The 27,282-nt window shown below is 47.1% G+C and overlaps 1 protein-coding gene and 1 pseudogene across 2 annotated transcripts; one reads left to right on the forward strand and one right to left on the reverse strand.

Moving 5' to 3' along the window:
- The first annotated feature begins 5,934 nt into the window (after window positions 1-5,934).
- On the forward strand, window positions 5,935-12,184 carry Myl9 (myosin, light polypeptide 9, regulatory). Of its 2 annotated transcripts, none has more exons than XM_006500453.4 (4): window positions 5,935-6,065; window positions 9,046-9,255; window positions 11,009-11,170; window positions 11,517-12,164. In XM_006500453.4, exons 2-4 carry the CDS (start codon window positions 9,072-9,074, stop codon window positions 11,687-11,689), a joined length of 519 nt encoding a protein of 172 aa, XP_006500516.1. In that variant the 5' UTR covers window positions 5,935-6,065; window positions 9,046-9,071; the 3' UTR covers window positions 11,690-12,164. The 2 variants fall into 2 exon arrangements, with proteins under 2 accessions (XP_006500516.1, NP_742116.1); NM_172118.1 differs by having other exon boundaries at window positions 5,991-6,033; window positions 11,517-12,184.
- Gm14231 (predicted gene 14231) lies at window positions 20,243-20,966 on the reverse strand (annotated as a pseudogene).

The following is a 27,282-nucleotide window of genomic DNA, read 5'->3' on the forward strand; positions in this document are numbered from 1 at the left end:
AGGTATTTGGCGCGCTGCCAAAGGAGAAACGTAAACACCAAGCCAAGCTCAAATCTTGTGAACTACAATGGTTTCCTGCCTGCAAGATACGCTAGGGCAAAGTCGATGAGAGTAACCAACTGTCTTAGTCAGGGTTTCTATTCCTGCACAAACATCATGACCACGAAGCGTTGGGGAGGAAAGGGTTTATTCAGCTTACACTTCCATACTGCTGTTCATCACCAAGGAAGTCAGGACTGGAACTCAAGCAGGTCAGGAAGCAGGAGCGGATGCAGAGGCCATGGAGAGATGTTCTTTACTGGCTTGCTTCCCCTGGCTTGCTCAGCCTGCTCTCTTATAGAACCCAATTCTACCAGCCCAGAGATGGTCCCACCCACAAGGGGCCTTTCCCCCTTGATCACTAATTGAGAAAATGCCTTACAGTTGGATCTCGTGGAGGCATTTCCCCAACTGAAGCTCCTTTCTCTGTGATAACTCCAGCCTGTGTCAAGTTGACACAAAACTAGCCAGTACACCAACCAATATCTGACTTGACTTAAGGCCCAATCCATTTAGATGGAACCTATAGCTCTCACTGCTTCGGTGGCCCAAAACATGAGACTAGATAGGCAAGGGATCTAGAGAGACACCAACTACCACTGTTCTGGGAAACAATAACAACAAAAAACACTAAGACAAAAAAACAAAAACAAAAACAAAAACAAAAACCCAAAAACCATGTAGCAAGAAAATGACTCCTGGTGATTCTGCTATACTCATGGATCCACCGGTGCCTTGGTCAGCCAGCATCCGGGAAGCTTCCTCCTGCAGCACATGGGAACAGACACAGAGACCCACAGCCAGGCATTAGGCAGAGTGGAACACGCCTTGAAACACTCAGCCCCAAACAGGAGGTCTCCCTCAAATCCCTCCCCTCAGGGCCCTGGGAACCCTGTGGAAAAGAGACTTCAAGAGCAGAAAGGCCAGAGGGTGTGGAGGACACAAGGCCCTGCAGATCAGCATGCTCAAAGCTCATATGAACTCAGAGGGAGGCAGCAAGCACAGGTCTGCACCAGGTCCTCTGCCGGCTATCTAGCTTCCAGTCGAGAGGTTTCATGGAATTCCTGAGTGCAGGAATGAGCGGATCTCTGACTCTTGGGCCTTCTCTTGGGCCCTGTTCCTTCTGTATGTCTTGTCCAACTCCAGGGTGTTCGGTATTATTATTATTATTATTATGTTTTCTTTTGTTATATTTTATTATCACTCAGAAGAGTACTTGTTATTTTTTTTAAGGTATTTTCCTCATTTACATTTTCAATGCTATCCCAAAGGTCCCCCATATCCACCCACCCCCCCAATCCCCTACCCACCCACTCCCCCTTTTTGGCCCTGGCGTTCCCCTGTACTGGGGCATATAAAGTTTGCAAGTCCAATGGGCCTCTCTTTGCAGTGATGGCCGACTAGGCCATCTTTTGATACATATGCAGCTAAAGACAAGAGCTCCCGGGTACTGGTTAGTTCATATTGTTGTTCCACCTATAGGGTTGCAGTTCTCTATAACTCCTTGGGTAATTTCTCTAGCTCCTCCATTAGGGGCCGTGTGACACATCCAATAGCTGACTGTGATCATCCACTTCTGTGTTTGCTAGGCCCCGGCATAGTCTCACAAGAGAGAGCTATAACTGGGTCCTTTCAGCGAAATCTTGCTAGTGTATGCAATGGTGTCAGCATTTGGAAGCTGATTATGGGATGGATCCCTGCATATGGCAGTCACTAGATGGTCCATCCTTTCGTCACAGCTCCAAATTTTGTCTCTGTAACTCCTTCTATGGGTGTTTTGTACCCATTTCTAAGAAAGGGTAATTTTTTATTTATTCTTCTCTCACATATTATATCCAGAGCATCGTTCCCCCGCCCCACCCCACCGCTGCTCTCCTCCCAGCCCCTCCCCCTCCTCTCCTCTCCCTCATGTCCATGCCTGTTTGTTTTCTAAGGAGAAACAGAAAGGGAAGGGACCCACATGGGAGGGAAGAGGAGGAGGAGGAGGAATTGGGGCGGGTAGAGGGAGGAGAAACCATACTCAGGATATATTATTATACAAGGGCAAAAAGTCCATTTTCAGTAAAAGGAAAAACTATTTAATTAAAAAACTTACACTATGACCCAGCAATTCCACTTCCGGGCATGTACTCAAACTAACTGAAAGTGGGACTTGAGATTATTTGAGCAGCCATGTTTTAAGTAGCATTATTGCCAGGCATAGTGGTCCATGCCTGTCACTTAAGTACTCAGAAAGCTTGTAAGTTCAAAGCCAGCTCCAGCTACATAGGAGACCCTGTATCTAAAGCAAAGCAACTAGCCAGGTGTGGTGAAGCATGTCTCGCCCAGCACTCGAGAGGCAGAGGCAGGCAGATCTCTGTAAGTTTGAGGCCAGCTGTGGACTACATAGTTGAAGCCCTCTCTCAAAAACAAACAAATAAGCAAATAAATCAACAAAAAGCAGCATTGGGAGATGAAGTTCGGTTGGCACAGCACCTGCCTAGCATGCCCAAGGCTCTGGGTTCAGTCCCAAACACATCATGAAACCAGGACTGGTGGCACGTGCCTGTCGTCCTAGCACTCAAACACAGAGGTAGTATGGTTAGAAATTAGAGAGTATCCTCAGCCTCATATCAAAGTCAAGTCCACCTTTAGCTGCCTGAGACCTTGCAATCCCACAGGGCACGCACAGGACAGCTCACAACCATCTGGAACTCCAGTCCTGGTGGATTCACTAGCCTCTCTGGCACCAGGCAGTCCATACACAGACATGCAGATGAAATACCCATGCACGTAAAATAAATTTAAACAAAATTTAAAGGCAGCATCTTTCATTCATTTCCTTTTCCTTTTGCAATGCGAGGCCTCATGCACGCTAAGTAGGTAGGCGCTTTATCACTGAGCTATGCCCCCAGCTTGAGCACAGTAACCAAAACAGGAAGACTACCTAAACGTCCATCCAGAGGTGGGTAAGCAAATATGGCATATTCAGCCTTAAAGGGTAAGGAAATGGACATACGGGTATTCCATGGGACAGCCCTTGTCTTTTTGTCAGACAGGACCTCATTCTGGAGGCCTTGCTAGCCTAGAGGTCACTATGTAGACCAGGCTGGCCTTGAATTCCTCCCTCTACCTCCCAAGTGCTGGGATTAGAAAACATATGCCATCATATTCAGCTCAACACTTGCTTTAAGGACCTTTGTAGGTCCCTGGGACCAATTCCAAGTCTGTCTGTCTGTCTGTCTGTCTGTCTGTCTATCTATCTGTAAAAGAAGTTAAAGATGCAGCTCACTGGGTAAGAGTGTTTGCCTAGCAAGTAGGAGGCCATAGGTTGATTCTTAGCACTTGGGATGCAGAAGTGCAAGATCAAAAGTCCAAGGGCATCCTCAGGGCACAGTGTCTGAGATTAGCCTGTGTTACATGAGACCATCTCAAAAAATATATGTATATATGTGTATATGTGTGTATCATTATAATATGCATTACACACACATATACACACACGCAAAAGTAAATAAACTTAAAACAAAAAACTTGGAAAGTTATACAACTGGTGAGACGAGTCAGTGGGTAATGGGGTTTATGCCAAAGGCCTGGTGACAAGTTCTATCAGCAGAGCTCTTATAAAGATAGAGAGGACCAGTGTCTTTGAGTTTCCATTTCTGTAAAAAGACACTATGACCAGCAACTGTTAAAAAGGATAACATTTATTTTTTTGTTTTGTTTTTTTGTTTTTCAAGATAGGGTTTCTCTGTGTAGCCCCGGCTGTCCTGGAACTCACTTTGTAGACCAGGCTGGCCTCGAACTCAGAAATCCACCTGCAAAAATAAAAATAAAAATAAAAATAAAGAAAGAAAAAAAAAGAAATTTACCTGCCTCTGCCTCCCGAGTGCTGGGATTAAAGGCGTGTGCCACTACTGCTCTGCTAAAGGATAACATTTCATTGGCCCTGGCTTACTGGTTCTGAGGTTCAGTCCTTTATCATCATGACAGGAAGCAGCCATGGTGCTGGAAGAATTGAGAGTTCTACAACTTCATCCAAAGGCAGACAGAAGACTGGCTTCCAGGCAGCTAGGATGAGGGTCTCAAAACCCACCCCCACAGTGACACACTTCCTCTAACAAGGCCACACCTACTCCAACAAGACCACACCTCCTAATAGTGCTACTCCCTGAGCAAGCATATTCAATCCACCACAACCAGCTCCATGACAACATCTTCCAGCTCCATGGCAACATTCTCCAGCTCCATGACATCACCCTCCAGCTACATGACATCATCTTCAAGCTCCATAGAATGATGCCCATGGCACCTGCACCTCACCCATCACACACAACCTGGACCAGAACAAATTTCCATACAGGATATTACTGAGACATCTGGCACAATTGGAATATAGGTCATAAATTAAAAGCCTAAATCAATGTTAAATCTTATGATTTTGATAATATACTATCAATATGTAAAAGAGTCCTCCTTTTAGGATATACTAAAATCTTATTCACTATCAAGTGTTGGGCAATGTGCATATTCCCACAGGGAAGAGTGAGGAGCCAAAGGTCAACTGGAGACTCTCAAGGAAGTCAGTTTTCTATACGAGTCTTAGAACCTTAGTATGCTTGAAATTATCTCAAAAGAAAGTTTCCAAAAATGAATAAATCCAAGACAAAATGGATCTCTCCCAAATCTGCTCCGCCTACGCCCACGCTGCCCAACTAAGAAAATGGCAGCACTCTCTCCAGCTGCCCCACTGAAATCCTGAGCTGGGGCGTGAGAGAGGCTCCTTGGTAATGGCACTTGCTGTTCGTATGTGGCCAGGCAGGCCTGCAACAGTCCACTGACTTCCACACCAACTCTCATCACGAATAAATAGAATTTTTAAAAGAATTGAATTCTTGGAGCCAACTTTCTTCTCATTCCAGTCTGGTCCGTTTTCAAGTCCTATTGGCTGAAGCACTGAAGTGTTTCCAGAACCCCTCCCCTTGTCGCCCAGTTTCCCACTGCCCCATAAGCCCAACCAGCATCTCCCCCACTTACTGTCTGCTCTCCTGTCCTTGAGCGTGCCATACGCTCTCTAAATCTCCTGCACTGACATCCATTACTTTTCCTTTGTGACTTCTGACCTCTACGCTAAGCTAAACTACTCCCCAAATTCTAGTTCCGGAAGTGTTTCAACTGTTACCTCTAATGTTGCCAGGACAGATAAAAACTGTTACCTTCTATTTATTTAGACAACCTTGCTCCATAGCTCAGACTGACCTGGAACCTACACTATACTCGATGTTGGCAATCCTGCTGCCTCAGCTTCTCAAATGCCGAGATTACTGGCATGAACCACCGCATCTGGCTCCATCTCCTCTCAATCTGGCTCCATTTCCCAGCATCACCCTTAACTCCTTTTCAGCCGAGCTCAGAACTGTCCCGGGATGTAGGCGGTTTCAGGCTCCCAGGGCTCCCTAGGCAGATGGATCAGTTGCCTGCCCCATTGCGGAGCCAGGCAGCTATTTACAAAGTAACTGAATGCCAGAAAGCCCTAGGGAAAGAGTGATGGCCGCTGTTGTGAGGATTGAGTCTCCCTGAAAAAAAAGGACCATACTTGGCCGGGTGAAAGCCAGCCTTCCACCAGACACAGCAGGGGCCTCTGGGACAAGAGGGGGTCGGAGAGCTGGGAAACGCTGAAGGCTCCGCCCTTCTTGCCAGTCTTGACACCTCAATCTGCTTCCATGCCCCAGCCTGGGCCGACCCAGAGAAAGGCTGCGTCGAGGGGGGCTATTCCAGGGGCACCCCAGCTTCTCAGCCTGCAAGCAGAGGCCTAATAAGGCCGGGCTGGCTGCCTCAGCCCCGCCCCCACCCCACCCCCGCGCATTCTTCTGCCTTGTAAGGCCGGGCGGCCTGCGGACCCTCCAGCCCCGGCTCCGCCCCCAGAGCTCCGAGCATCGAGCATCGGTCGGAGCTGCTGCCAGCCAACTCTCGAAGCACCGCAACAGCGCCGAGGACTTTTCTTCTCTGCAGCAGGTGGGAGCCCACTCAGCACCCGGGCAGCTACAGTAGGTGGTCAGGCTGAACCTCACCCGGCCTTCTGAGGGCTGTGGCATGCTTAGTGGTGTGGGCTGGGGCTACTGCCTTGCTTGGGTCCTAAAGGGGACCCTGGCCTGGGACTGAGCAACTGGTGGTTCTGCGCCCCGGAAAACTGGTCTTTGGGCAAGGAAACAAGGATCCAGAGTGTCCTTTTGCTAAAGAGCCTAACACACCAAGCCTGGAAACTCCAGGCTACCTGCCTGTAGAGATGCCAGTGAGGGGGTTGAGGGCATCCCTGACCCAAGAAACTGTGTGTGGCAGAGGAAATTGAGCCCTACGGAAGCACAGCGCTCACACCCAGTTTTGCAAACCCTACCCCAGGAGGGATGGTAACCACCTCATGCCTTCCTTATCTCCAGTGCTGTGTGCACTAGAGAACGGTGGGATGAGGGGGTCTTGGCTTCTTCACAACCCTCCAGCCGCCCTGGTTGCTTGATGAGCCGGTTGGAAAGCAGGGTATCTGGCACAGCCAGCTATGGAGACTAGTAATGAGGAGGGAGGGATGGTCTAGCCATGACCGCGCCAAGTTCCAGCTGTCTGATCCTTGGTGTCTAGGACCCCAGAGAGGGGAGCATATGGCTTCAGAGTTAAGGACACAGCTTATTCCTAATTTAAGTCACTCAACCAAGTCTAGAAAGTGCCTGGCCCTTCAAGAGCCAAACCTGCCACCCACTGGCCCCAGCCTAGCGTGGTGTCCTGGCTCCCAACCCTCTCACAGGTATTCACTTCCCTTTGTGTGTGTGTGTGTGGGGGGGATGCCTCTCAGGGATGTAGAGAGGGCAGGGATACACTAGGGGAGCCTAGCTGGGCCTGCCCTAGAGGTCTGCAGACAGGATGGGCTAAGAAAGCTGATGGCCAAACCGGGCAGTGATGGTGCACGCCTTTAATCCCAGCACTTGGGAGGCAGAGGCAGGTGGATTTCTGAGTTCGAGGCTAGCCTGGTCTACAGAGTGAGTTCCAGGACAACCAGGGCTACACAGAGAAACCCTGACTCAAAAAACCAAAACAGAGCCGGGTATGGTGGCGCACGCCTTTAATCCCAGCACTCAGGAGGCAGAGGCAGGTGGATTTCTGAGTTCGAGGCCAGCCTGGTCTACAAAGTGAGCTCCAGGACAGCCAGGGCTATACAGAGAAACCCTGTCTCGAAAAAACAAGAAAAACAAAACAAAACAGACAGACAGACAGACAGACAGGAAAGAAAGAAAGAAAGAAAGAAAGAAAGAAAGAAAGGAAGGAAGGAAGGAAGGAAGGAAGGAAGGAAGGAAGGAAGAAAGAAAAGAAAGAAAGAAAGAAAGAAAGAAAGAAAGAAAGAAAGAAAGAAAGAAAGAAAGGAAAAGGAAGAAAGCTAGCTGATGGCCATCTCAGCCTGGGCCACAGGAGATGGGGGACAGCTTCCAGGGACAACATTTCTGCCCCCGGTTCTTACCAATTCCCACCCAGCACTACACAAAGGAACCCCAAAGCCTGGTGCATGCTGTGGGGCTCACTGGGTTTTATACAGCTAGAGTCTCAAGACTGCAGGTAGATGTGGCCCTGGGACTTGCTGGAGCTGACCATGACCCCAGCCCAGAGGGTATTAGAGGCAGGGATAGAGGAGGAAGGACATAGGCCCTGGGCCAAGGTCTACAGAGCACAGGGCAGAGAAGAAGACGTGCTGGGGCCTGGACTAGCTGAGGGGAAGCAGACAGAAGTTTTGAGATGTATTTCCCCACAAGTTATGATGGGATCAGGTTGAATTCTTTCCCTGGCCTCAGTTTTCCCATCTGTACAGTGGAGCTCATAAACCTTTCACTGAAGAATCCTCTACTAGCCTGCTGCTGTGGGCTGCCCTAGTGGTGAAGGATGAGGGAGTCCGCAAGTGTTTGTTATCAAGATAAGGGTGGAGAACAGCACCCCTGGGACTCTAGAGCTCAGCCTGAGGACAGCTACAGAAGGGGGGGGCTGGAAGGAAGTCCTGGAACAGCTGTGGAATGCTAGAGGTCAAGGAGGAGACAAAGTGGATCAGTCAGGAGCTGGGAGAGCACACTGGGTCCTTTCATGCCAGGCTGGGGCATCGAGGTTTACTCTCGGGATGTGGAGAGGGGTTTTAAGGAGGCGACTGAAGGTCTGAGTTTGAATGGGATGGGAGAGACCGGCCGAAGCCAAAACACCAGGTCTAAATGGACTGTAGTTTCAACTTGAGGGAGCTTCGATGTACAGGAAGTGACAGAGGGCACAGGATGAAACCACAAGGGACCAGTCAGGCTCCCTGAGGAGAGCAGCTGTGTTCCACAGACTGTGCAGAAGATGGGGGAGATAGGGGGTGCAGGGGCATGGAGTGAGAGGGGTGGGGAGGGATGGGGGAGGGGTGAAGGGGCATGGAGTGAGAGGGATGGGGAGGGATGGGGGAGGGGTGAAGGGGCATGGAGTGAGAGGGATGGGGAGGGATGGGGGAGGGGTGCAGGGACATAGAGTGAGAGGGATGGGGGAGGGGTGCAGGGGCATAGAGTGAGAGGGATGGGGAGGGATGGGGGAGGGTATTATCAGAGTACAGAGCTGGGGGGTCCGACCCCTCCTAGGAGAGCCCTATCTTCCCGCCATTGAGATGGGCACATTGCTATGAAGAAATAAAGTAGACAAAGCACTTTAATGGTTGGCACCAAGCCAATCCTATTTTACCCACTCAAAGCAAAATGAATTGTTTCTAGGCTCAGCACCACTCCAGGGCCTCTCTAGATACTAAATTAACTGATTCCTGTGGCAGGCTACTCTGTTGCCCCCCTTCCCAGAGGAAGACAGATAGATGAAGCACTCAGGATCACAGCCCACAGGCTGTGCTCAGAAAGAACTGGGTGGCTGGGGGCCCAAACCTGTGGGATGCCCTGAAGAGCAAGCTGAGACCTAACTTTAGACCTCAGGGGAAGGCAGGGATGATCCCTGTCCATCATCATCCCCCGCCCCTCCCTGTAGGGAAACCCCCAACACCCAAAGGCAAGATGTCGAGCAAGAGAGCCAAGGCCAAGACCACCAAGAAGAGGCCCCAGAGGGCTACGTCCAATGTCTTCGCCATGTTTGACCAGTCCCAGATCCAGGAGTTTAAGGAGGCCTTCAACATGATTGATCAGAACCGAGATGGCTTCATTGATAAGGAGGACCTGCACGACATGCTGGCCTCTCTGGGTGAGTGGGACGGGTGCTCAGGGAGGGAAGTGCTCAGCACTGACAGGGCACTTCCTGTGAAATGAGAGTCTTAGTGCTCCACGGCAGGTTATACTGCTCCGGGTCTGCCCACTTAACAGAGAGGAAGACTGAGGCAAGGAGAAGGACCAGCTCAGGATTTGAACCTAGACAGCCTGACTTCCCGGGGAAAGTCAGATCTGTGCATTGGATTGTGTGGTAAATCTTAAAGAAATGTGCCAGCATTTTGAGTTTGTACGGATGGGAAAACTGAGGCTTAGAAGGGAGGCCAGAGCACTCACTCCTCTATACCCCCAATGACACCTCCAAGGTTAGGGTCTTACGGATCAAGTCCAAGTTGCCAATGTTCAGACGGGTACTCTGAGGCCTCCAGAGTGCACCTCTCCCCATGTGCCGGCCAGAGCCAGCCACCCTCAGCAGCAGTTCCTGGCATAGCCTTCCCTGAGGCCAGAGGATCAGGGCGGGATGACAGATAAGATCAGTCTAGTACTGCTGCCACACCATTGGGCTTGGCCATCCCTGTCAGTCCCTGGCATCGTTCCATGCCTACTGGACTGCCTGTGACCACAGGTCTGGTGGGAGGCCAGCAGCACAGATTAGAAAAGGGGGTGCTATCCCTCCAGCTACTGGCCAGGCTTTCTTGGGGCCTCTCTCTCCCCAGAAGAAAGCCCAGCACTCCAATCTGGACCCTCTCAGCATCCCGGAAGAGAAAGACTGTGTCAGGGGACAAAGGGCTGGTCCTCATGGGCTAAGAACTCCTCTGGGCATCTTATAAAAACAAAGCAAGGGGTCTGAGGCTCAAAAGACACACAGTCATAAGCTCCCCCCCACCCCCCCGTTGGTCAGGCCACACCTTGTATTTAGACTGGCTGAGTCTAACTAGGTAGCCAGAAAAACACTTGCCTGTGTATGGTGGGTTCATAGAGGGGAGGTTGGAGGAGGGAACTGGGAGGAGTGGGGGGGAGAGGAAACTGTGGTCATGATGTACTGCATGATAGAAGAAATAGATAGATAGTAAGATAAGATAAGATAAGATAGTAGTAATCTCTACAGCCATCACCCTAATTCTCCATGCAGCCCCCTCTTGGGGGTGGCAGGCAAAGACTCAGAAAGAACAAACAATCTGCCCGAGGAGGCACAGCAGCCCTGAGCATAGATGGGATCTGAACCTAGCAGACTGCAGCATCCCAGGGCTGTGCCAATGACTGCAGTGAGACCATTAGAACAGTGGCTTACTGTCACGGTAACTGTTCCTCTAAAAACATGGGAAGCTGAGCCACAGGACCAGGACTTAAATCCAAGCCTCTATGTCACCAAAGCTCACTGATGTAGGCACTTCTGAAACGTTTCTGGAATCTGGTACCCTAAGTTAGACTACCTAAGTTTAGCTACTGACCCCTGCTCCTCCCTTGCTGTGTGACCTTGGATAAGCTGCCCTACCTCTCTGTGCGGCAGTTCCTGGCCTGTGAGAAAAGAATAAGGCTGCTGTTGGCACAAGGGAGGTAGGGGGTACGCCAGGTGACCCGGCACATGGGGCAGCTGATCTTACACCATAATGGTGGAGGAGCCAGGAACTTGTGGCATGCCCTCATACCTCAAAAGCAGGCGGGGATAGGAGCTGGATGCCCAGAAAGCAGGAAATTGGCTGCCTGGCACCTGCTTCCCAGTCTACAAACGTCACTGGGAAGGAGTCACCCAAGTTGGGGACAGCAACCGCAATGTCCACCCACCACAGGGAAGAACCCCACAGACGAGTATCTGGAGGGCATGATGAACGAGGCGCCAGGGCCCATCAACTTCACCATGTTCCTCACAATGTTTGGGGAGAAGCTGAACGGCACAGACCCCGAGGATGTGATCCGCAATGCCTTTGCCTGCTTTGATGAGGAGGCCTCAGGTCAGTGTACACGGGAGACCTGGGCTAGGTAGGGGGAACTGGGCTATAAGGAAAGGGGCTGGGCCAGACATCACTGTCCCCAACTTCCCAGTGCCCAGGACACACTGCTTAAACCTTCCAGAGATCAAACCACATCTTGCCATTTCTACCCCAGCTTCTGTCACAGATAATTTCCCCCCTCATAGTGTCACAGTCTCCACAGACGCTCTGTAAACTTCTGTAAACTCTTCCCTCGGGAGCCCTGAGGATCTTCTAGCCCCGCCCACTGTGAGGTTTCCAAGGGCTGGGAGGGTGGGTGGGCGTGGCCAGAGCCTGCAGTCATTAACCCAGTCGTGCCGTGCCTCAGGCTTCATCCACGAGGACCACCTGAGGGAGCTGCTCACCACCATGGGCGACCGATTCACGGATGAGGAGGTGGACGAGATGTACCGCGAGGCACCCATTGATAAGAAGGGCAACTTCAACTACGTGGAGTTCACTCGCATCCTCAAACACGGCGCCAAGGACAAGGACGACTAAGCTGTTCTTAGCTGCCCCAGTGCCTAGACCCCATCCCAGTCACCTACCTCCCCAACACATACACTCTACCCTCCCCGTGACGAATTAGGGTCCCAGCTCCCAGGGCCGGAACTGAACCGTAAGACCCACAGGGTGAGGCAGGTGCTCTACAATGGGCCCAGGCACTAACTAGAAGGGATCTCTGACCCTACAAGGAGGGACCACAGTGGGGAGGTGAGCCGAGGGTGGGGCCAGCAAGCACCAAGGTAAAGCCACTGAAGATAGCACTCAGCCATGCCCTCCCATTCCCGGGCTGGCCTGAGGAAGGAAGCACCCGTGTTCTGGTGTCGGACACTAATTCCCAGCATCCCCACAAAGGTACACACCCATTCACCATGTCCCTTCAGAGGATGACAGTCTGCTCTTAGGCTTGTGGAGTTGTCTCAGCACCCCCAGAATGCATTGAGGGAAGGGAAGCTGCCTGAGGGACAGTCTCTTAATACAAGGCTGAACACCATCTCTGGTCTATGTGTCTGTGATGAGGGGCAGGGAGGGGGGCAGACAGTGTCCCACCCTGTCTTACTCTCCTCCCGTCCCAGTGACTGCCCTGATGCACCATGCCATTGTCCAGGGGAAGCACTGGGGCGTCTCCCAGATGTGCAGTACTGAAGCTTCAGAGGCCCCCAGTTTGGGTGCTGGCTTTGTGCTCTACTGAGACCAGATCAGCAAATGGAAGGGACACAGGCCTCTGGGGAAAGAGGACAGAATCGGAAGACCCTTGGGTTCACCAAACCCCATACAACAGGCTTTAATCTGGGGGATGGTGGTGGGTGTGTGTCAGAGGTCAAGGTCACAAGCCTCAGGACTAAAGCCTGATTTCTAGGTCACTTCACTAGGGGGCGCTTAACATTAAGGGAGACTCTAAGAACAATGAAGAAGTAGGGGTCCAGTAGCTCACTGATCAGCAATCCAGCTGTTCCCCTTATCCAATCCAGCTCTGGGCAGCCAGAAGACTGTAGGCACAATCTGGTTCACCCTCCATCACAACACACACACACACACACACACACACACTCTCACACACGTGAATGTGTGAACATACACACAGACACTCTATTCCAGTAGGCAGGCTGGGCTAGGCTAACCACATTTGAATAATGGGGTCATTGACAATGTTTCCTACAAAAGGGTGGGGACTGCCTGGGCTCTCCTGATAGTCTATGGGTAGAGAAAGGGGCCTCACATGTCTCATCTGACCCTGGCAGAGGTCGGGGACAGATTCTGGATCCAAAGTGATCCCTGAGAGGAAAGCCATAGCACATACAGCATTGGGGGTGGGTGTATCGTGGGGAGGGGGTACCAACCCAGCCTGGAGGCTACACTCAACTACATCCTATGTAGCAAGCAGCCAGATACACACACTCTCCGTTCCAAAATGAGCCCCACAAGTTCTTGGTGTCTACTCTGGATGGGACCAGGTCAGGTAAGGTGCAAACCAGCCCCAAATAGTGTTCCAGACCCAATCCCAGCCCTACCTGCAGAGCTGAGTGGCCCTTGGCCTGTTCTCTGGACACCACATCCTCTTGCTAAGCCATCTAAGCACCAAAGGCCTGCTTTCAGTGTCATCAGTGTAATGACAGCAGGGAGCAAGGCATGGTGGCTTATACCTACAGTCCCTGCATGCCACAGGCCCAGGCAGAAGGATCATCGCAAGTTCGAGATCAGCTTAGACTGCAAAGTAAAGCCCTTTGCCTCCCACGTGCTGGGCGAATCAGCATGGGCTACTGAGTCTGGTTTACAGAATGCTGGGGATGGAAGCCAAGGCATTGTGCATGCCAGACAAGAACTCTACCAACGTGCAGCCCCAGACTCAGCCGATCTTCTTTTAAGACTTCGTGTGTGTGTGTGTGTGTGTGTGTGTGTGTGTGTGTGTGTGTGTGTGTCACACACTATGGCACACATGTGGAAGGCAGAAGACAGCTTTTCAGAATGGGTGCTCACCTTCCATCTTGTTAAAGCACTGGGGCCTCTCAGTTCTGTGCTGCACTGTGTAGCCCAGGCTAGCTGGCCCCAGTACAGCCCAGGCTAGCTGGCCCCAGTGCTTCCAGCCACCTGTTTGTCTCCCTTCTCACCATGACAGGAGTTTAAGAATTAGACGCACACCCAATTTCTGTTGTTGTTGGGTTTGGGGAAAAGCTGAGAAAACTCACTTCAAAGACAAGAACTTAAAAGTAGAAGCTTTATTCTCTGAGTGCTCGGGGAGGAGGCTAGCTCGGGATCTGAGGGGGGCAGGTAGGCTATAGTATTGTCTATATCATATTTTTGATATGGGGGTTGAGCAAGGGAGTTTTCATTGTGGTTTTGCCCGGACTCTGGGCTGGCAAGTCATAGGAGGGGAGTAAACACTGGTGATTAGGCCTTATCTGGGCCGCCTGGCTTCAAGGTCCTTGACTAAGAGCTTTGGGAGTCGGGCCTCATCCTGGACATGTGGTCCAAAACTCAAAAAGATAAGAGAACAAAGGAATGGGCAATCGGCCCATAGTCAGTTAGGTCGGGACAGGCAACTAGTCACATACACGTAGGACGTGGGTGCCTGACTTTAGATAACAGGCAACTTCTTTCTTTATGCTCTTTTATAATTTACTGGTTAACAGATGAACAAAGAAAAACAGGATAAGAATTGATTCCTGGGCCTGGGAATGGGAGCTTAGTTTGACCCTGGGAAGAAGCAGACCCTGAGATAGCTGGACTCAGAACTGTGTGCTTACATTCTCCCGTCTTTATGTTTCTTTGATGTTACACCTCCTGTCCATTCCTTGTATTATGCCCTCAAAACTGGAAGTTTGATAGCATTGATTCTGTCTTGAACAAACATGGAGTTGATCATGCAAGGGGCTCAAAGTGTAACCAGGAGAAACAGAACTACAGACTCCATCAGGCCAATGACGAGAGTGGGCAGCCATGGGAACCAGTTGAAAAGAAACATACACCAGTTTTGATCAGTCACCCTATTCCATTTCCTCTGTAAGAGATTCTCTTCAACTTTGGAGAGAGAGTCCCTAACAACCCCTGAGTATAAAAACATTCCTCCCCCAGGGCTGTCCAGAGCCCTCCTTATCTTAAAAACAATAGATTCAAGCCACGTTGATTCTGGAGGGCCATTTCAGCCAACAAATCAGCTTGGCTTTCCAGAAAGGAGACAGGAGGATGTAAACCGAAAATGTCCTATCTGCTACTCACTTAGAAGCCTCAGATTTTGGCCTCAGAACAAGGCCGTCGTTGCTGAAGAGCCCGGAGGACAGAGTAACTCCAAACACTGGTCCACCACCCCCCTTTTACTGCATGCCAACATTCTTTTCAGTTACAGCAAAAACACCTGGCCTGCTGGGACAGACATTACTCAAGGACTGAACCCCAATTAGCCGACTTCTTTACCATCCCCTGAACATCTGCTTAGGGTTTTATGCTTTAAAAGGAGCAAGCTTCTTCCCCTTGGAGCTATGATCAGCTCCCGAGTCTGGCCAGGACCCTACCTGGCTAGAAGTGTTTCCCTCTGTGAATAAAGGTGCTTTTAGTTTATTTCTGACTCCGGTAGTCCTGTCCTCATTATTTGTGCACCCTGTGACTCCAACATTTTGGTCATTGGCATTAGCCTAGAAACACGCAATTTGAAGATGAGAAACCCCAAGTCTCTGGCAACTTTTTTTTTTTTTTTTGGTCCTGACTAATCAATAAGTTTCTCTTTGGTTTCATTTTATGGTGTCCTGACAAACTAGGGCCCAATGGAGAATAAATAGGTGGATGCACTGTTGATCTCAGAGCCAGAAGGGTCCGAGGGATGCTTCATCCCTTCCTGTGGCTGTCAGGTTGCTCCTTTGAAACCCTTTGGGATTGGTGCATGCCCACCAACTCCTAGTTAACTGATGCTCAGTGCTCTCCCTTCTGGGGCCACTGATTCTCATTTGTGGCGGAGTTTGTGTGTGTGTGTTTGTTTGTGTGTGTGTTCTTGTTGCATCCACTGTCAGTCTCTTTGTTGTCATAACTACTGAGCTAGTTCTAAAGATGTGTCAAGCTTCTTCATACCCTCAGACCCATCTGGAACCTGTTCTTCTCATTTCTGGGACTTTAAAGATGCTGCCTCAGCCACCCATGTTGAGTCAGGACAGCTCAAAACTTTTTGTTCACTGAAAAGGCCAACCTTCTGGTTCAGCTGGCCTCCTGAGTGGTCCTTTGAACTTAGACTCATCAAGATTAAAGATGCTGTTTTCAACCATCCTGGTCACCCAGATCAGGTCCCCTACATCTGTGGCTTGGCATTAACTAACTGACACCTGCTTCCTTGTTAAAAATCTCTTATCCCCCCCTTCAGGAAATGAGACTACAATTCTCATTCAGTCAAAAGAATCAGGAAGGGAATCTAGCTGATTTACCACCCCTCCTGTGTTTACCCCCATTGCAGATCCTGAATTGGAAGACCACCTCACTCCCTACAACCCCTGATCTCAAAGATGGGTAAGACTTCCAACTCCCATTAATTCACCTGAATCCTCCACCTCTCCCTCCACTCCTACCTCTCCTCCCCAGCCCTCCACTCCATCACAGAGTAACTCCTCCTCTTCTTTCTCTTCATCCTCTTCCTCTTCTTCCTCCTCCTCTCACCTTCTCACCCTTCTCCTTTTGGGCCAAGCCTGCCTCATACCTGTGATGGTTTATAAATGCTTGGCTCAGGGAGTGGCACTATTAGGAGGTGTGGCCTTGGAAGTGTGTTATTTTTGGGTGTGAGCTTTAAGATCCTCCTCCTAGCAGCAGCCTGAGAGCCAGTCTTCTCCTGTCTGACTTTGGATGAAGATGTAGAACTCTCAGCTCCTCCTACACTGCCACAGACTAACCTCTATTGAGTCTCCTATCTGTGGGGAACAGGTTTCTGGTTGTAGGTGAACAAGGGTCTGCGAGAATTGACAGACAGATGCAGACTCAAGGGGGAGTGCTGAATCTGAATGTATTTTGTCCAAACGAACACCAGACTTTTAATACAGAAGAAAAACAAGAAAACCAGGCGAACACATCCGCCAAGTTACATTGACACAAAACAAAAAAGGAATACATACATAAAAAGATGTCGGGAGCCAGGCCGTGTTTACCACTGAGAATAGGAACAACCCTTAATTTAAAAGATCAGCTAAACACAGGAGCTAGGTGAATGTTCTGATGCAATGCTAGTCTATTGCTAAACCTACCAGGAGTTCTTTAGTAAATACCTGATTATGCTATTCCTCTGGGCCTAGTGAAAAAACCTGCACCAGGGGAATTCCCTTCTACTAACACTTTCATACTACAACCCACCTATTTCCTAGGCCATTGTGTATTCCTGTGTTTGGGTGTGACTCACTATTGTCCTAAGTAATTACTATGCAGACTAGCCCTGAGCTTTTCTAGCTCTGTCCTTTGTAATGCCTAATTAGTTTCACTGTCTCTACTAGAAGCAAATTTGAATGTTACTGAGTAGGTAACTTTCTTCTGAATTCCAAGCTCAGGGTCAGCTTCAAGGATTTCCTAGGAACCATTGGAACACTGGTGGAGGCTTAGCTATAGGTCAAAATCAATCCTTAAAGGCACTTATAATAAAACAATACTGAAAGAGAGCACATGGATCCAAACACCAGACTAACATGGGGACAGGTTTTGAGTATGCAGGCTATGGGAATGCCAAAGTTCCAGGAGGCAAAGTTTCCTTGAAACTCCCTGCCTCAGGACTGCTTCCAGGCTTTCAGGCCTGTAATGCATGTCACTACTGGAGTGGATGTAGCATTGCACCATGTCTGCCTGGATGCTGCCATGCTCCTGCCATGATGATAATGGACTGAACTTCTGAACTTCTGTGAGCCAGCCCCAGTTATATGTTGTCCTTATAAGTGTTGCCTTGGTCGTGGTGTCTGTTCACAGCAGTAAAACCCTAACTAATACAATCCCTCAAGCTCTTGTTGCTCTTCTTGCTGTTTTCTTCTCTCACCAACCCACTTGGGATGACTGTCAACAGCTCCTTCAGGATCTTTTCAGTACTGAGGAGAGGGACAGGATCTGGTGGGGATGATGGAAACCGGTCCCTGGGGTAAGACGATCACCCTATGGATAATGAACACTCATCTATGAAATCTTCCCCTTCTCCTGGCCCAGAAAAGGATGGGACTACAATGTGGATGAGGGTAGGGTGAAGCTGTGAGGCTCCCAGCTCTTGTGGATCATGTGAGCAGAGATGTTGAAGAAGACGGTCAGAAGCCCTGTGAATACAAACAGTGAATGACCACACCAGGACTGCTTGTCAGGAGGGAGATCAACTTTGCTTAGGATGATTAAAGGCTTCTAAAGTTTTGGGGGACTGAAGGTAGGGACATCCAGGATGGGCAAGTGACATTGGCTGGGGCCTTAGAGAACCTGGACTGCCTCATTAGCATGGGAAAGCATTTCAGGGATCTCAGGTGCTGTCTGGGCAGGTTTTGTCCAGGGAAGGCAATCGACCCTGTTAATTGAAACTACATGACACTCCTCAGGTGTGGGGGCTTAGAACTCCCCAGACAAGGTCAGAGAAGGCGAAACTCTGCTGACAAAGGGGGTCTTCCATTAGCCTCAGGAGGTTATCTGGTCAATGGTAGACTTTGTCTTTAATGAGCAGTTTTCCCACAAGATGATAAAGATCTATTGAGCCCAATTATTATTTGGGGGGGGGATGGTATCTCGAGTGGCCACTAGATGGCCCCCAAATCTGTCTAAGTCAGGCATTGCAGGAACAGACTGAGTCACCAGGCTAACCCTAACTCTTGAGCAACCACTGTACCTACACTCTATTGGACCCCAAAGCACCCGAGAATCAGATGGCAGTCAACATGGCTTCCATCAACCAGACAGCCCCAGACACACACACAAAAAAAACAACAATAAAAATTCTCCACAGTTCGACTGATTTGAAGATTAAAAACCTATATAAGTTAGTGGCTATAGCCACAAACATTTATAATAACAGAGAAACACCTAAAGATAAGCAAACCCAGGGTTTAACCAAGGTGCTGCTAGCCACAGAAAGACATAGTGGTCCTGAGTCCAGAAACTGCCAACTAACCTGACTGGCTAATGAACGGGGAAATAATGAATACTCAGAGCACACCCCTTCCTGCCTCAAAAAGGATCAATGTGCATACCATAGAGAAATAGGCCACTGGAAAGGGGAATGTCCTGAGAACAAAGAGAATCTAAGAACTGTTGAAGGGTCCTTGAACTAGCAAATTTGGATAACTGAAGGGAACGGGGCTCAGAGCCCCTACTTGGGTAACCCAACAAGTGGAGGAATAGTCAGTTGATTTCTTGGTGGATACCAAGGCCCACCATTTCAGGGCCTCTATCAGGAAAAGAAACCTGGGTCCAAGGGACCACCAAAATAGCCTTGTGTCCTTGGACCTCCAAACAGACTGTATAGACTTAGGGACCAAGGAAGAGTCTCATTCCTTCGTGGTAATCCTGGATTGCCCTTACCCCCTTTTGGGGAGAGACTTGTTGAGCAAAATGAAAGCTCAGACCCACTTCACCGGGAAGGGGATGCCAATCTCCCAAGGCCCAAAGTCTGTGACCTGAGCCTAGACTTAGAGGGAAAATATAGGCTTTTTGTTCTCTAAAACAGCCACAGGGTAATTTCCCCTGTTGACAGAACTAAAACTATTCCAAGTGAATGGGTAGAGATTAAGCCATCTGAACTGGCCACCTAACAGCCTCCAGTTTTGGTCTCCCTTAGGGCCACAGCCTTATCCAATTAGGTCAAACATCATCCACTGACACCAGAGGCCAAAAAGGGCATCATAAAACACTTAACCCAGTGAGGGGACATGGGATCCTGGTCCCAGGTCAGTTACCTTGGAATATTCCCCTGCTGCCCGTTAAGAAGCCAAGAACTAATGACTATTGTCCAGCACAGGACCTCAGAGAAGTCCATCCACTGCCCAGGGCACCAAAAGGAGAATTCCTATGAAGCCCAGGGCAATAAAAAAAACAAAAAGCAGACCAAGTGGCCAAGGAGGATCCCTAGCTGTTACCAACTTACTGATAACAATGCCAGGACCTACACTGCCTGAGATGCCAGAATAGTCTCCCCAAGATAATAAGGACTTTGCCTCTTCACCAAATACACAGATTAAAAGATGGATGGAGGTACAACTGATCTGGCCAAGTCTCTGATCTACCAAATCCGCACAGCAACACACCTTGGCTAAATAAGATTACAGGAGCTTCTGGGACACTCAGAGTTTGAGCCATTACTCAAGGACAAACCCTCAATTTATGAATTCCTTCCTAATTATCCCCTGAACATCTGCTTGTAGAAGGCCACAGTTTCAGCTGCTGAGGCCGGCTGCATCCCTAGCCAGCTAGAAGAGCTTCTTCCTGAGGTGAGTAAAGTAGCTTCTCGTTTACTTCCTACTTTGGTGGTCCTGTCCCCATTATTTGCACAACTCCAATCCCCAACACTCTAAAAAAGAGACATTAAAAACCCAGATTTCAAGGTCAGAGCAACTTCTTTTTCTTTTTTTTTTCTTTTTCAATATATAAGTCTTTTATTCTCCCAAAAGAGTCCAAATTGTTCTTGTGATCAGGATCTCATTTCTGGAGCCAGGAAACCGAGGCCTCCTCACTTGTCAGCCTGCTGCACGGTTCCCTTCTCAGACACATAGATGCCGTCCAGAAACTTCCTGATGTACTTGTTTTTAACTGTTGTGGCTTGCTGAATCAGGGCAGCTGAATTTGAAACAAGTTCAATGTCATTTCCTTCAAGAATTAACTCATCCTTCTGGGCTTGAGAGACAGAACAAGCAACACCTGTCCTCATCCGAACCCTACGGATGGATTTTTCACTCAAGAAATTTCGGATTTCAACCAAAGAGCCATTCTCCTGAATAATGACATTAATGGGGAAGTGAGTGTACACAGACCGCATCTTGTATTGGAAGCCCAGTGTGGCACCCTTGATCATGTTCTGAACATGACTGCAGATGGTCCTGACGGTGGCCAGTTCCTTTCTGTTACCCCACCATTTGTCAACCCGGAGCCTTTTCTTTTTCTTCCCAAGAAGACTCAGCTCCATGTTGATGTGATTGAAGTCCCTCTGCAGGGTCCCCCTGGGGCCCTTCACAATGACTGTGCACCCCTTCAGAGTGATTTCGACATTCTCGGGAATGTCCACAGTCTGATTGTCAACAGTCTGATTGCTGAGAATGGTCTTCATCCTCGAAGTAGATGGGGCAAAGAGCCAGAGCAACTTCTATAACTGAAACAAACAAACAAAAAAAACCAAACAAACAAAAAAAAAGAAGGAGCCACAAAATGAATACTTTGGCAAACTTCTATAGATGATCAGAGGTCAAAACTAAAGGTATTTATAAATAATATATAAATTGAAGGAATGGTAGATATTGGAGCTGATGTAACTATATTCAACAAAATATTGGCCTCCAGATTGGTCTCTTCAAGCAGTAGATACTCAATTTAGAGGAGTTGGAACTTTATCCCAGATAAAACAAAGTATATGGTTTGAATGCATAGGGCTAGAAGGTCAAATAGGAAAATTAAAGCAATACATGTCTGATATAGCCATAAACTTATAGGGAAGAGATCTGTTATATCAATGGAAAACACCAATCAGCATCCCTCCAGTATCAGAAACAAGCCATAAAATAGGTGATAAAAGCCTGATTAAAAACATCTTTAAGCTAGGCATGGTGGCACAGGCCTTTAATCCCAGCACTTGGGAAGCAGAGGCAGGCGGATTTCTGAGTTCGAGGCCAGCCTGGTCTAAAAAATGAGTTCCAGGACAGCCAGGGCTATACAGAGAAACCCTGTCTCAAAAAACCAAAAAAAAAAAAAAAAAAATTTTGGGGGGGCTGGCGAGATGGCTCAGTGGTTAAGAGCATCAACTGCTCTTCCAAAGGTCTTGAGTTCAAATCCCAGCAACCACATGGTGGCTCACAACCATCTGTAATGAGATCTGATGCCCTCTTCTGGAGTGTCTGAAGACAGCAATAGTGTACTTAGATATAATAATAAATAAATCTTTAAAAAAAATTTTTTTTAATGTTATCAAAGACAGTTACAGACTGTCCATACACAGGTACAATGAAGACTGGCTCTTCAACTTTACTTGTAGGAGCCACTGCTGACAAAATACCAACAGCCTTACCACTAAGGTGATTGACTGTTTGCACTGAGCAATGATCTACAACAAAGGAAAAATTATAGGTACTAGAATAGCTACCCAAGAGCAGCTGAAGGCTCAACACACAGAGGAGTCCACCAGCCCTTGGAACTCTCCTGTATTTGTCATGAAAAAGAAATCCGACAAATGGAAGATGTTGACAGATCTGAGGGCAATTAACAAAATCACTTAGCCAATGAGCTCTTTACAGCCTAGAACCCCATTGCCTTTCTTGTTACCTAAGGAATAGCCTAGCATAGTGATTGATTTAAAAGATTGCCTTTTCACAATTCCTTTTAAAAAACAAGAAAAGGATTTGCTTTCACTATGCCCACATTTAACCACTCAATGCCAACCAAAAGGTACCAATGAAAGTCTTGCCACAGGGAACAAGGAACAGTCCTACCTTATGCTAATACTTTGTACAACAACCATTGGTAATAATTCATAAGCAAGTCCCCCAAGTCATAATTTATGTCTATATGGATGACATTCAGCTGGCTGATTACAATGAAGATACCTTAGAAAGAGTGTTTCAGGAAGAAAAAAATTATTTTTTGCCTTATTGGGAATTTCAAGTTGCTCCTAAAAAAAATACAAAGAGGATATTCTATTAATTACCTAAGATATAAGGTAAGTCTGCAGGAAATTTGACCACAAAAGGTATAAATCAGGAGAAACCAATTAAGAACTCTAAATAATTTTCAAAAATTACTGAGAGATATTAACTGACTATGGCCTACAATTGGTTTGACTACTTAGGAGCTAAATAATTTACTTCAAACCTTCAAGGTGATAAACAACCCTAACAAGAGCCACCCTCAGGGGATACTGAGATGCGGGGGCATATTGTTCCAGTACCCTGCCAGATCCCAGCCTCAAACTACCTCAATGCTGTTTCCTCAAAAAACTTGCTCCCGGGACAACTTCAAAACAGCTAGCTCACTTGGTCCAGCCTTTCAGGCTGTTATAATCAAGAACAATAATAAATGACACACAGTAAGAACATACCATAGAGACTAGGACAACAAATGCTAACTTAAGACTATTTTCCCAATCTTCTTGCCCCTCTCCAAAATAAATACCTCACCCCAAATCAGCAGAAAGCAATTTTAAGAGAGTGATGCCCCATTCCCTTAAGGTGGGGTGGGTAGGTTTTAGTCATGAGTGATGGATGCTTGTTGTTATAAAGGGGTTAGATACAAGCTATTTTTAAAAAAATATTTATTTTATTTATACTAGTAAAATACTAGTGTAGCTGTCTTCAGACACACCAGAAGAGGGCATTAGATCCCATTATGGATGCTTGTGAGCCACCAGATGGTTGCTGGGAATTGAACTCAGGACCTCTGGAAGAGCAATCAGTGCCTTTAACCGCTGAGCCATCTCACCATCCCTAGATACAAGTTATTAAATCATCTTAACCAGGAAAAAAAAAAAAAAAAAACAAGGTATAGGATTAGATTTGGATTTTTCTTCTCTTCTTTTATCCTTCTTTCTTTCTTATGTAGGAGGACAGGGATTGAAAAGGGGTTGAAAATATAAATATTATAGGAATGATAGGAAAAAGTAGATTATTGAATCTACTCTTAAACCAAGGAACATTTTATAGCCAATAATCTTATATTGATACAAATCTTTGCATGTTGATGCATATTAAGGTTACATAATAATGTTACAATGATATAGTCCTTTGTCTAGGGATACAAAAATTAAGTTTATTTTTGTTATAATATTATATATTGCATGCTTTCAACTCTTACTTGATTTATTATGTCTAGATGATTCTTAATAATGTAATATAAAACTCTAGTCCCATGTAATGCTGCTATTCAAACTTCTTAGGATAATTTAAAAATGAAAGTTAATAGTCAGACAACCAAACTCATGGTCATTTTAGATACTAGACCAGTTTATCATAAAATATGCTTTCTAGGTTGAAGAGATAGTAAATCGCTAAAAACAAACAAAATTTGTCTACTGAGATATGCTATGGATAAATAGATGGTCTTCAAAAAGCTCAGAAAATTACAGAATATGGCATTTAAAGATGTTTTATCAACTTAAGCCTTTTTTTGGACAGAGACAGGTCTGCTCCTGGCAGCACCCCCATTTCTACTTCAAAGAAGAGGATGAGACATTGAAGAAGCTCCTTGTGGAGTTTGCTTCAAATGTGGCAACCAACCACGGGGCAAAAACTGCCCTAGCTTCAACTACAGACAGAATGCTGTCCAAAAAGGACAAACATGAAAGCAGGAAAGTCAACTGCCAAGCTTTGCAAGGACAAGGTAGGCTAGCCTTTCATAATTCCTGCTTCACAAAAAAAAAAAGTGTCAGATGTACTGGGCCAGGTGGATGCCCAATCTGGGGGCGTCCAGGCAAACAGCTCCTCTGTCATTTCCATAGTTTTAGAAGTTGCTCACCTTCACTTCCTGCATACTCAGTTAATACTTATTCCTTCTCAAGTCTCTGGTGGGATTTAAGACTAGACAGTTATAATCTAGCAATTAAGCTTAATTTATTCAGGATCTGAGAAGATGTTTTAGGTCTAAGCAAATATTTTAGGATGGTAATACAGGTTATGATAAAAAATGATTTAGGTACAGAACTCTTTTGTTTGTTGGTTGGTTTGGTTTGGTTTGGTTTGGTTTGGTTTTTCGAGACAGGGTTTCTCTGTGTAGCCCTGGCTATCCTGGAACTCACTCTGTAGACCAGGCTGGCCTTGAAACTCAGAAATCCACCTGCCTCTGCCTCCCAAGTGCTGGGATTAAAGGCGTGCACCACCACTGCCTGGCAGTACAGAACTCTGAACTCACCAAAATAGGACATGTGGTAGAGTACTTTATCCAAAATAGCCAAAAATAAACGGACTGGACATCATGACTATAACTCCTACCTAATAGTTTTTTAATAACTGTTTCATATTTGTTCTTATTGTATGTCATGATTGTAAGAGGAAAAAAAACTTCTCTAGGAAAAAAAAGAAGAAGAAAATATTGGAGGTTGGTCTGTAGTTATGTATTCAAATGCTAAATTCTGAACCCTAAGATCTGGTTGCCCCCTGACAAGCACATTCTCACATACCAAATGAAGCTGTACAAAGCTTGTACCCCAATTTAAAACTATTGGTTAAATATAAATGGCTACAACCAATTACTTGGGAGACTAGAGGTAGTTGGGATTTCAGTTACCAGGCTAGGAGTCTTAGGAAGGGACCATGAGGAGAGAGAAGAGAAGGGAGGAGGAGAAGGAAGATGGAAAGAAAAGGAGGCCGCCATGAGAGGAGAGTGACCATGAGCATGTGGCCAGGTGGCCAGGAGAAATGCATTCTAAGGACAGGCTGATGGAGCTAAAAAGACAGCCTGAGCAAGACTCAAACAATAAGTAACTGGAGATCCCAGCTGGGAATTAGCTAGTCTACCTTATAGAAAAATAGATTGAGGTGAAGAGATGGCTCAGTGGTTAAGAGAACGGACTGTTCTTCCAGAGGTCCTGAGTTCAATTCCCAGCAACCACATGGTGACTCACAACCACCCTGTAATAGGATTTGATGCCCTCTTCTGGTGTGTCTGAAGACAGCTACAGCATGCTCATATACATAAAATAAATAAATCTTAAAGAAAAAAAAGAAAGAAAAGAAAAATAGGTTAGGAATAGTTAGCCAATAATTGTGATGATTAAATAAATCCTTAGGATTCTGTTTTAATCATGGGGGGCTGGCTGGGTCATAGAAAGATCTAATAGACTTAATAAAGAGTGATCACAGCATTGGAGGAATTCCTGCAGTAGGAAGGCCACCCTTTATGATGAGGGAGAAGTTTCTAGACAGGGAAATGTTTCTAGAGATGTTCCCAATAGCCTCTGATGCCCTACAAGATGAAGGAGTACACATTTTGCCTCCTGTACAGATACAAAGGCTGCCTAACAACTTTGAACAAAAATGGCTTTGCACTATAAGAGGAATTAAGCTCACCATGGAAGGGTCTATTGTTCTGCTTTTGGGACTCAAGCAAAAACCAGCAGAGCATTTCATGGATTTTTGTCTACCAGGTACAAGAGGTGGAAAACCTTGGGGTTCAGCACCTGGGAGCAGGTGAGGCTCTATTGAGCCCTTCCCCTAGCCTTGAATAGTCTAAACAAACCCCAATGGTTTTACAACCTGGTGGGAATCAGAGCCTGGCCTTGCCATATTTGCATTTCCCCACCAGAGCTTTGAGGAGTTGACCACCAGCTGAGTTTGCTTTACAACTCAATCAGGCTAAAACAAAGGATGAGTCTGTAGGGTTTGCTTATATAAACAAACAACTAAAAATTAAACTTTGAGCCTTGATCAAAAGTCTTTGTCTTGACTTCATACTTCTTGCCTGCCCATCCTTTTTCATTCCCAGCCTCCCTTTCAGGTGAACCAAGTTCTCTATGGCTGCTGGACAACTGCAGGTGGTGCCCAATTTGGGGTCTGAAGACAGGGCAGGGGGGAATCACCTTAGGAACGCTGTCTTTGGTAGAGCTCAACAGACACACATTAAGTAACATACAGCATTGATTGATACTATCGCTAGCCATAAATTTCATCTTTTGGAGGCTGTTGGTGGAGGTGCAAAAGGGTTACAAACTAGACTGAGTCAGTGTGGACCCAATGCTGAATTCACCTAGGGGTATGACAGTGCACTGGGACAGGGGAATTACATACAGGCATTTGTCTGCAGCCAAGATCTGCATCAGGTGAGAGGAGCAGGGTTTTAAAAAATGAGAGAGAGCCAGGCAGTGGTGGCGCATGCCTTTAATCCCAGCACTTGGGAGGCAGAGGCAGGTGGATCTCTGAGTTCGAGGTCAGCCTGGTCTACAGAGAGATATCAAGAAAGAAAAAAATACCAAATAACAACAACAAAAAAAAAAATGTTAGAAAAATTCTTAGCTCAAGTAAGTAACTTAGCTGTGCATAGTTCTCAGAAGTAGGAATGGTAAATATACATATGAGAAGAGAAAGCAAGAGAGAATAGGTTTCAGAAAAGCAGTTGTCCTGTCTGGGACGAGTTAGCAAAAGAAAAGGAAAATGCATTTCAGAGCTCTCCTCGGAACAGGAGGAAATCAGACATCCTGTTTCCTCTCTGGCTCCTACTGGAGACAACCTTCGCGATGGTTACATCGTTCTCTTCCCTCTCTGTGTATTGGCTGTCTTTGGTGCACCAATCCGTCCACGTGTCAATTTATGTCTGCTTTTGTTTCATTGTTTGAATGACTGTTGTTCTATTTTCATGTTCAGAATTTTTAAAAAAATTGTTAAAACTTTATCTGTTGGCTATCCATCTCTTAATTTAGTTAAAAAGGCAGTCTCAATTTGCACAGCAGAAGCTGATAAGTTAGTTACCCTGCACTGTAGCTGGGA

This window comes from Mus musculus, chromosome 2 (genome assembly GCF_000001635.26).
Source record: "Mus musculus strain C57BL/6J chromosome 2, GRCm38.p6 C57BL/6J".
Lineage (NCBI taxonomy): Eukaryota > Metazoa > Chordata > Mammalia > Rodentia > Muridae > Mus > Mus musculus.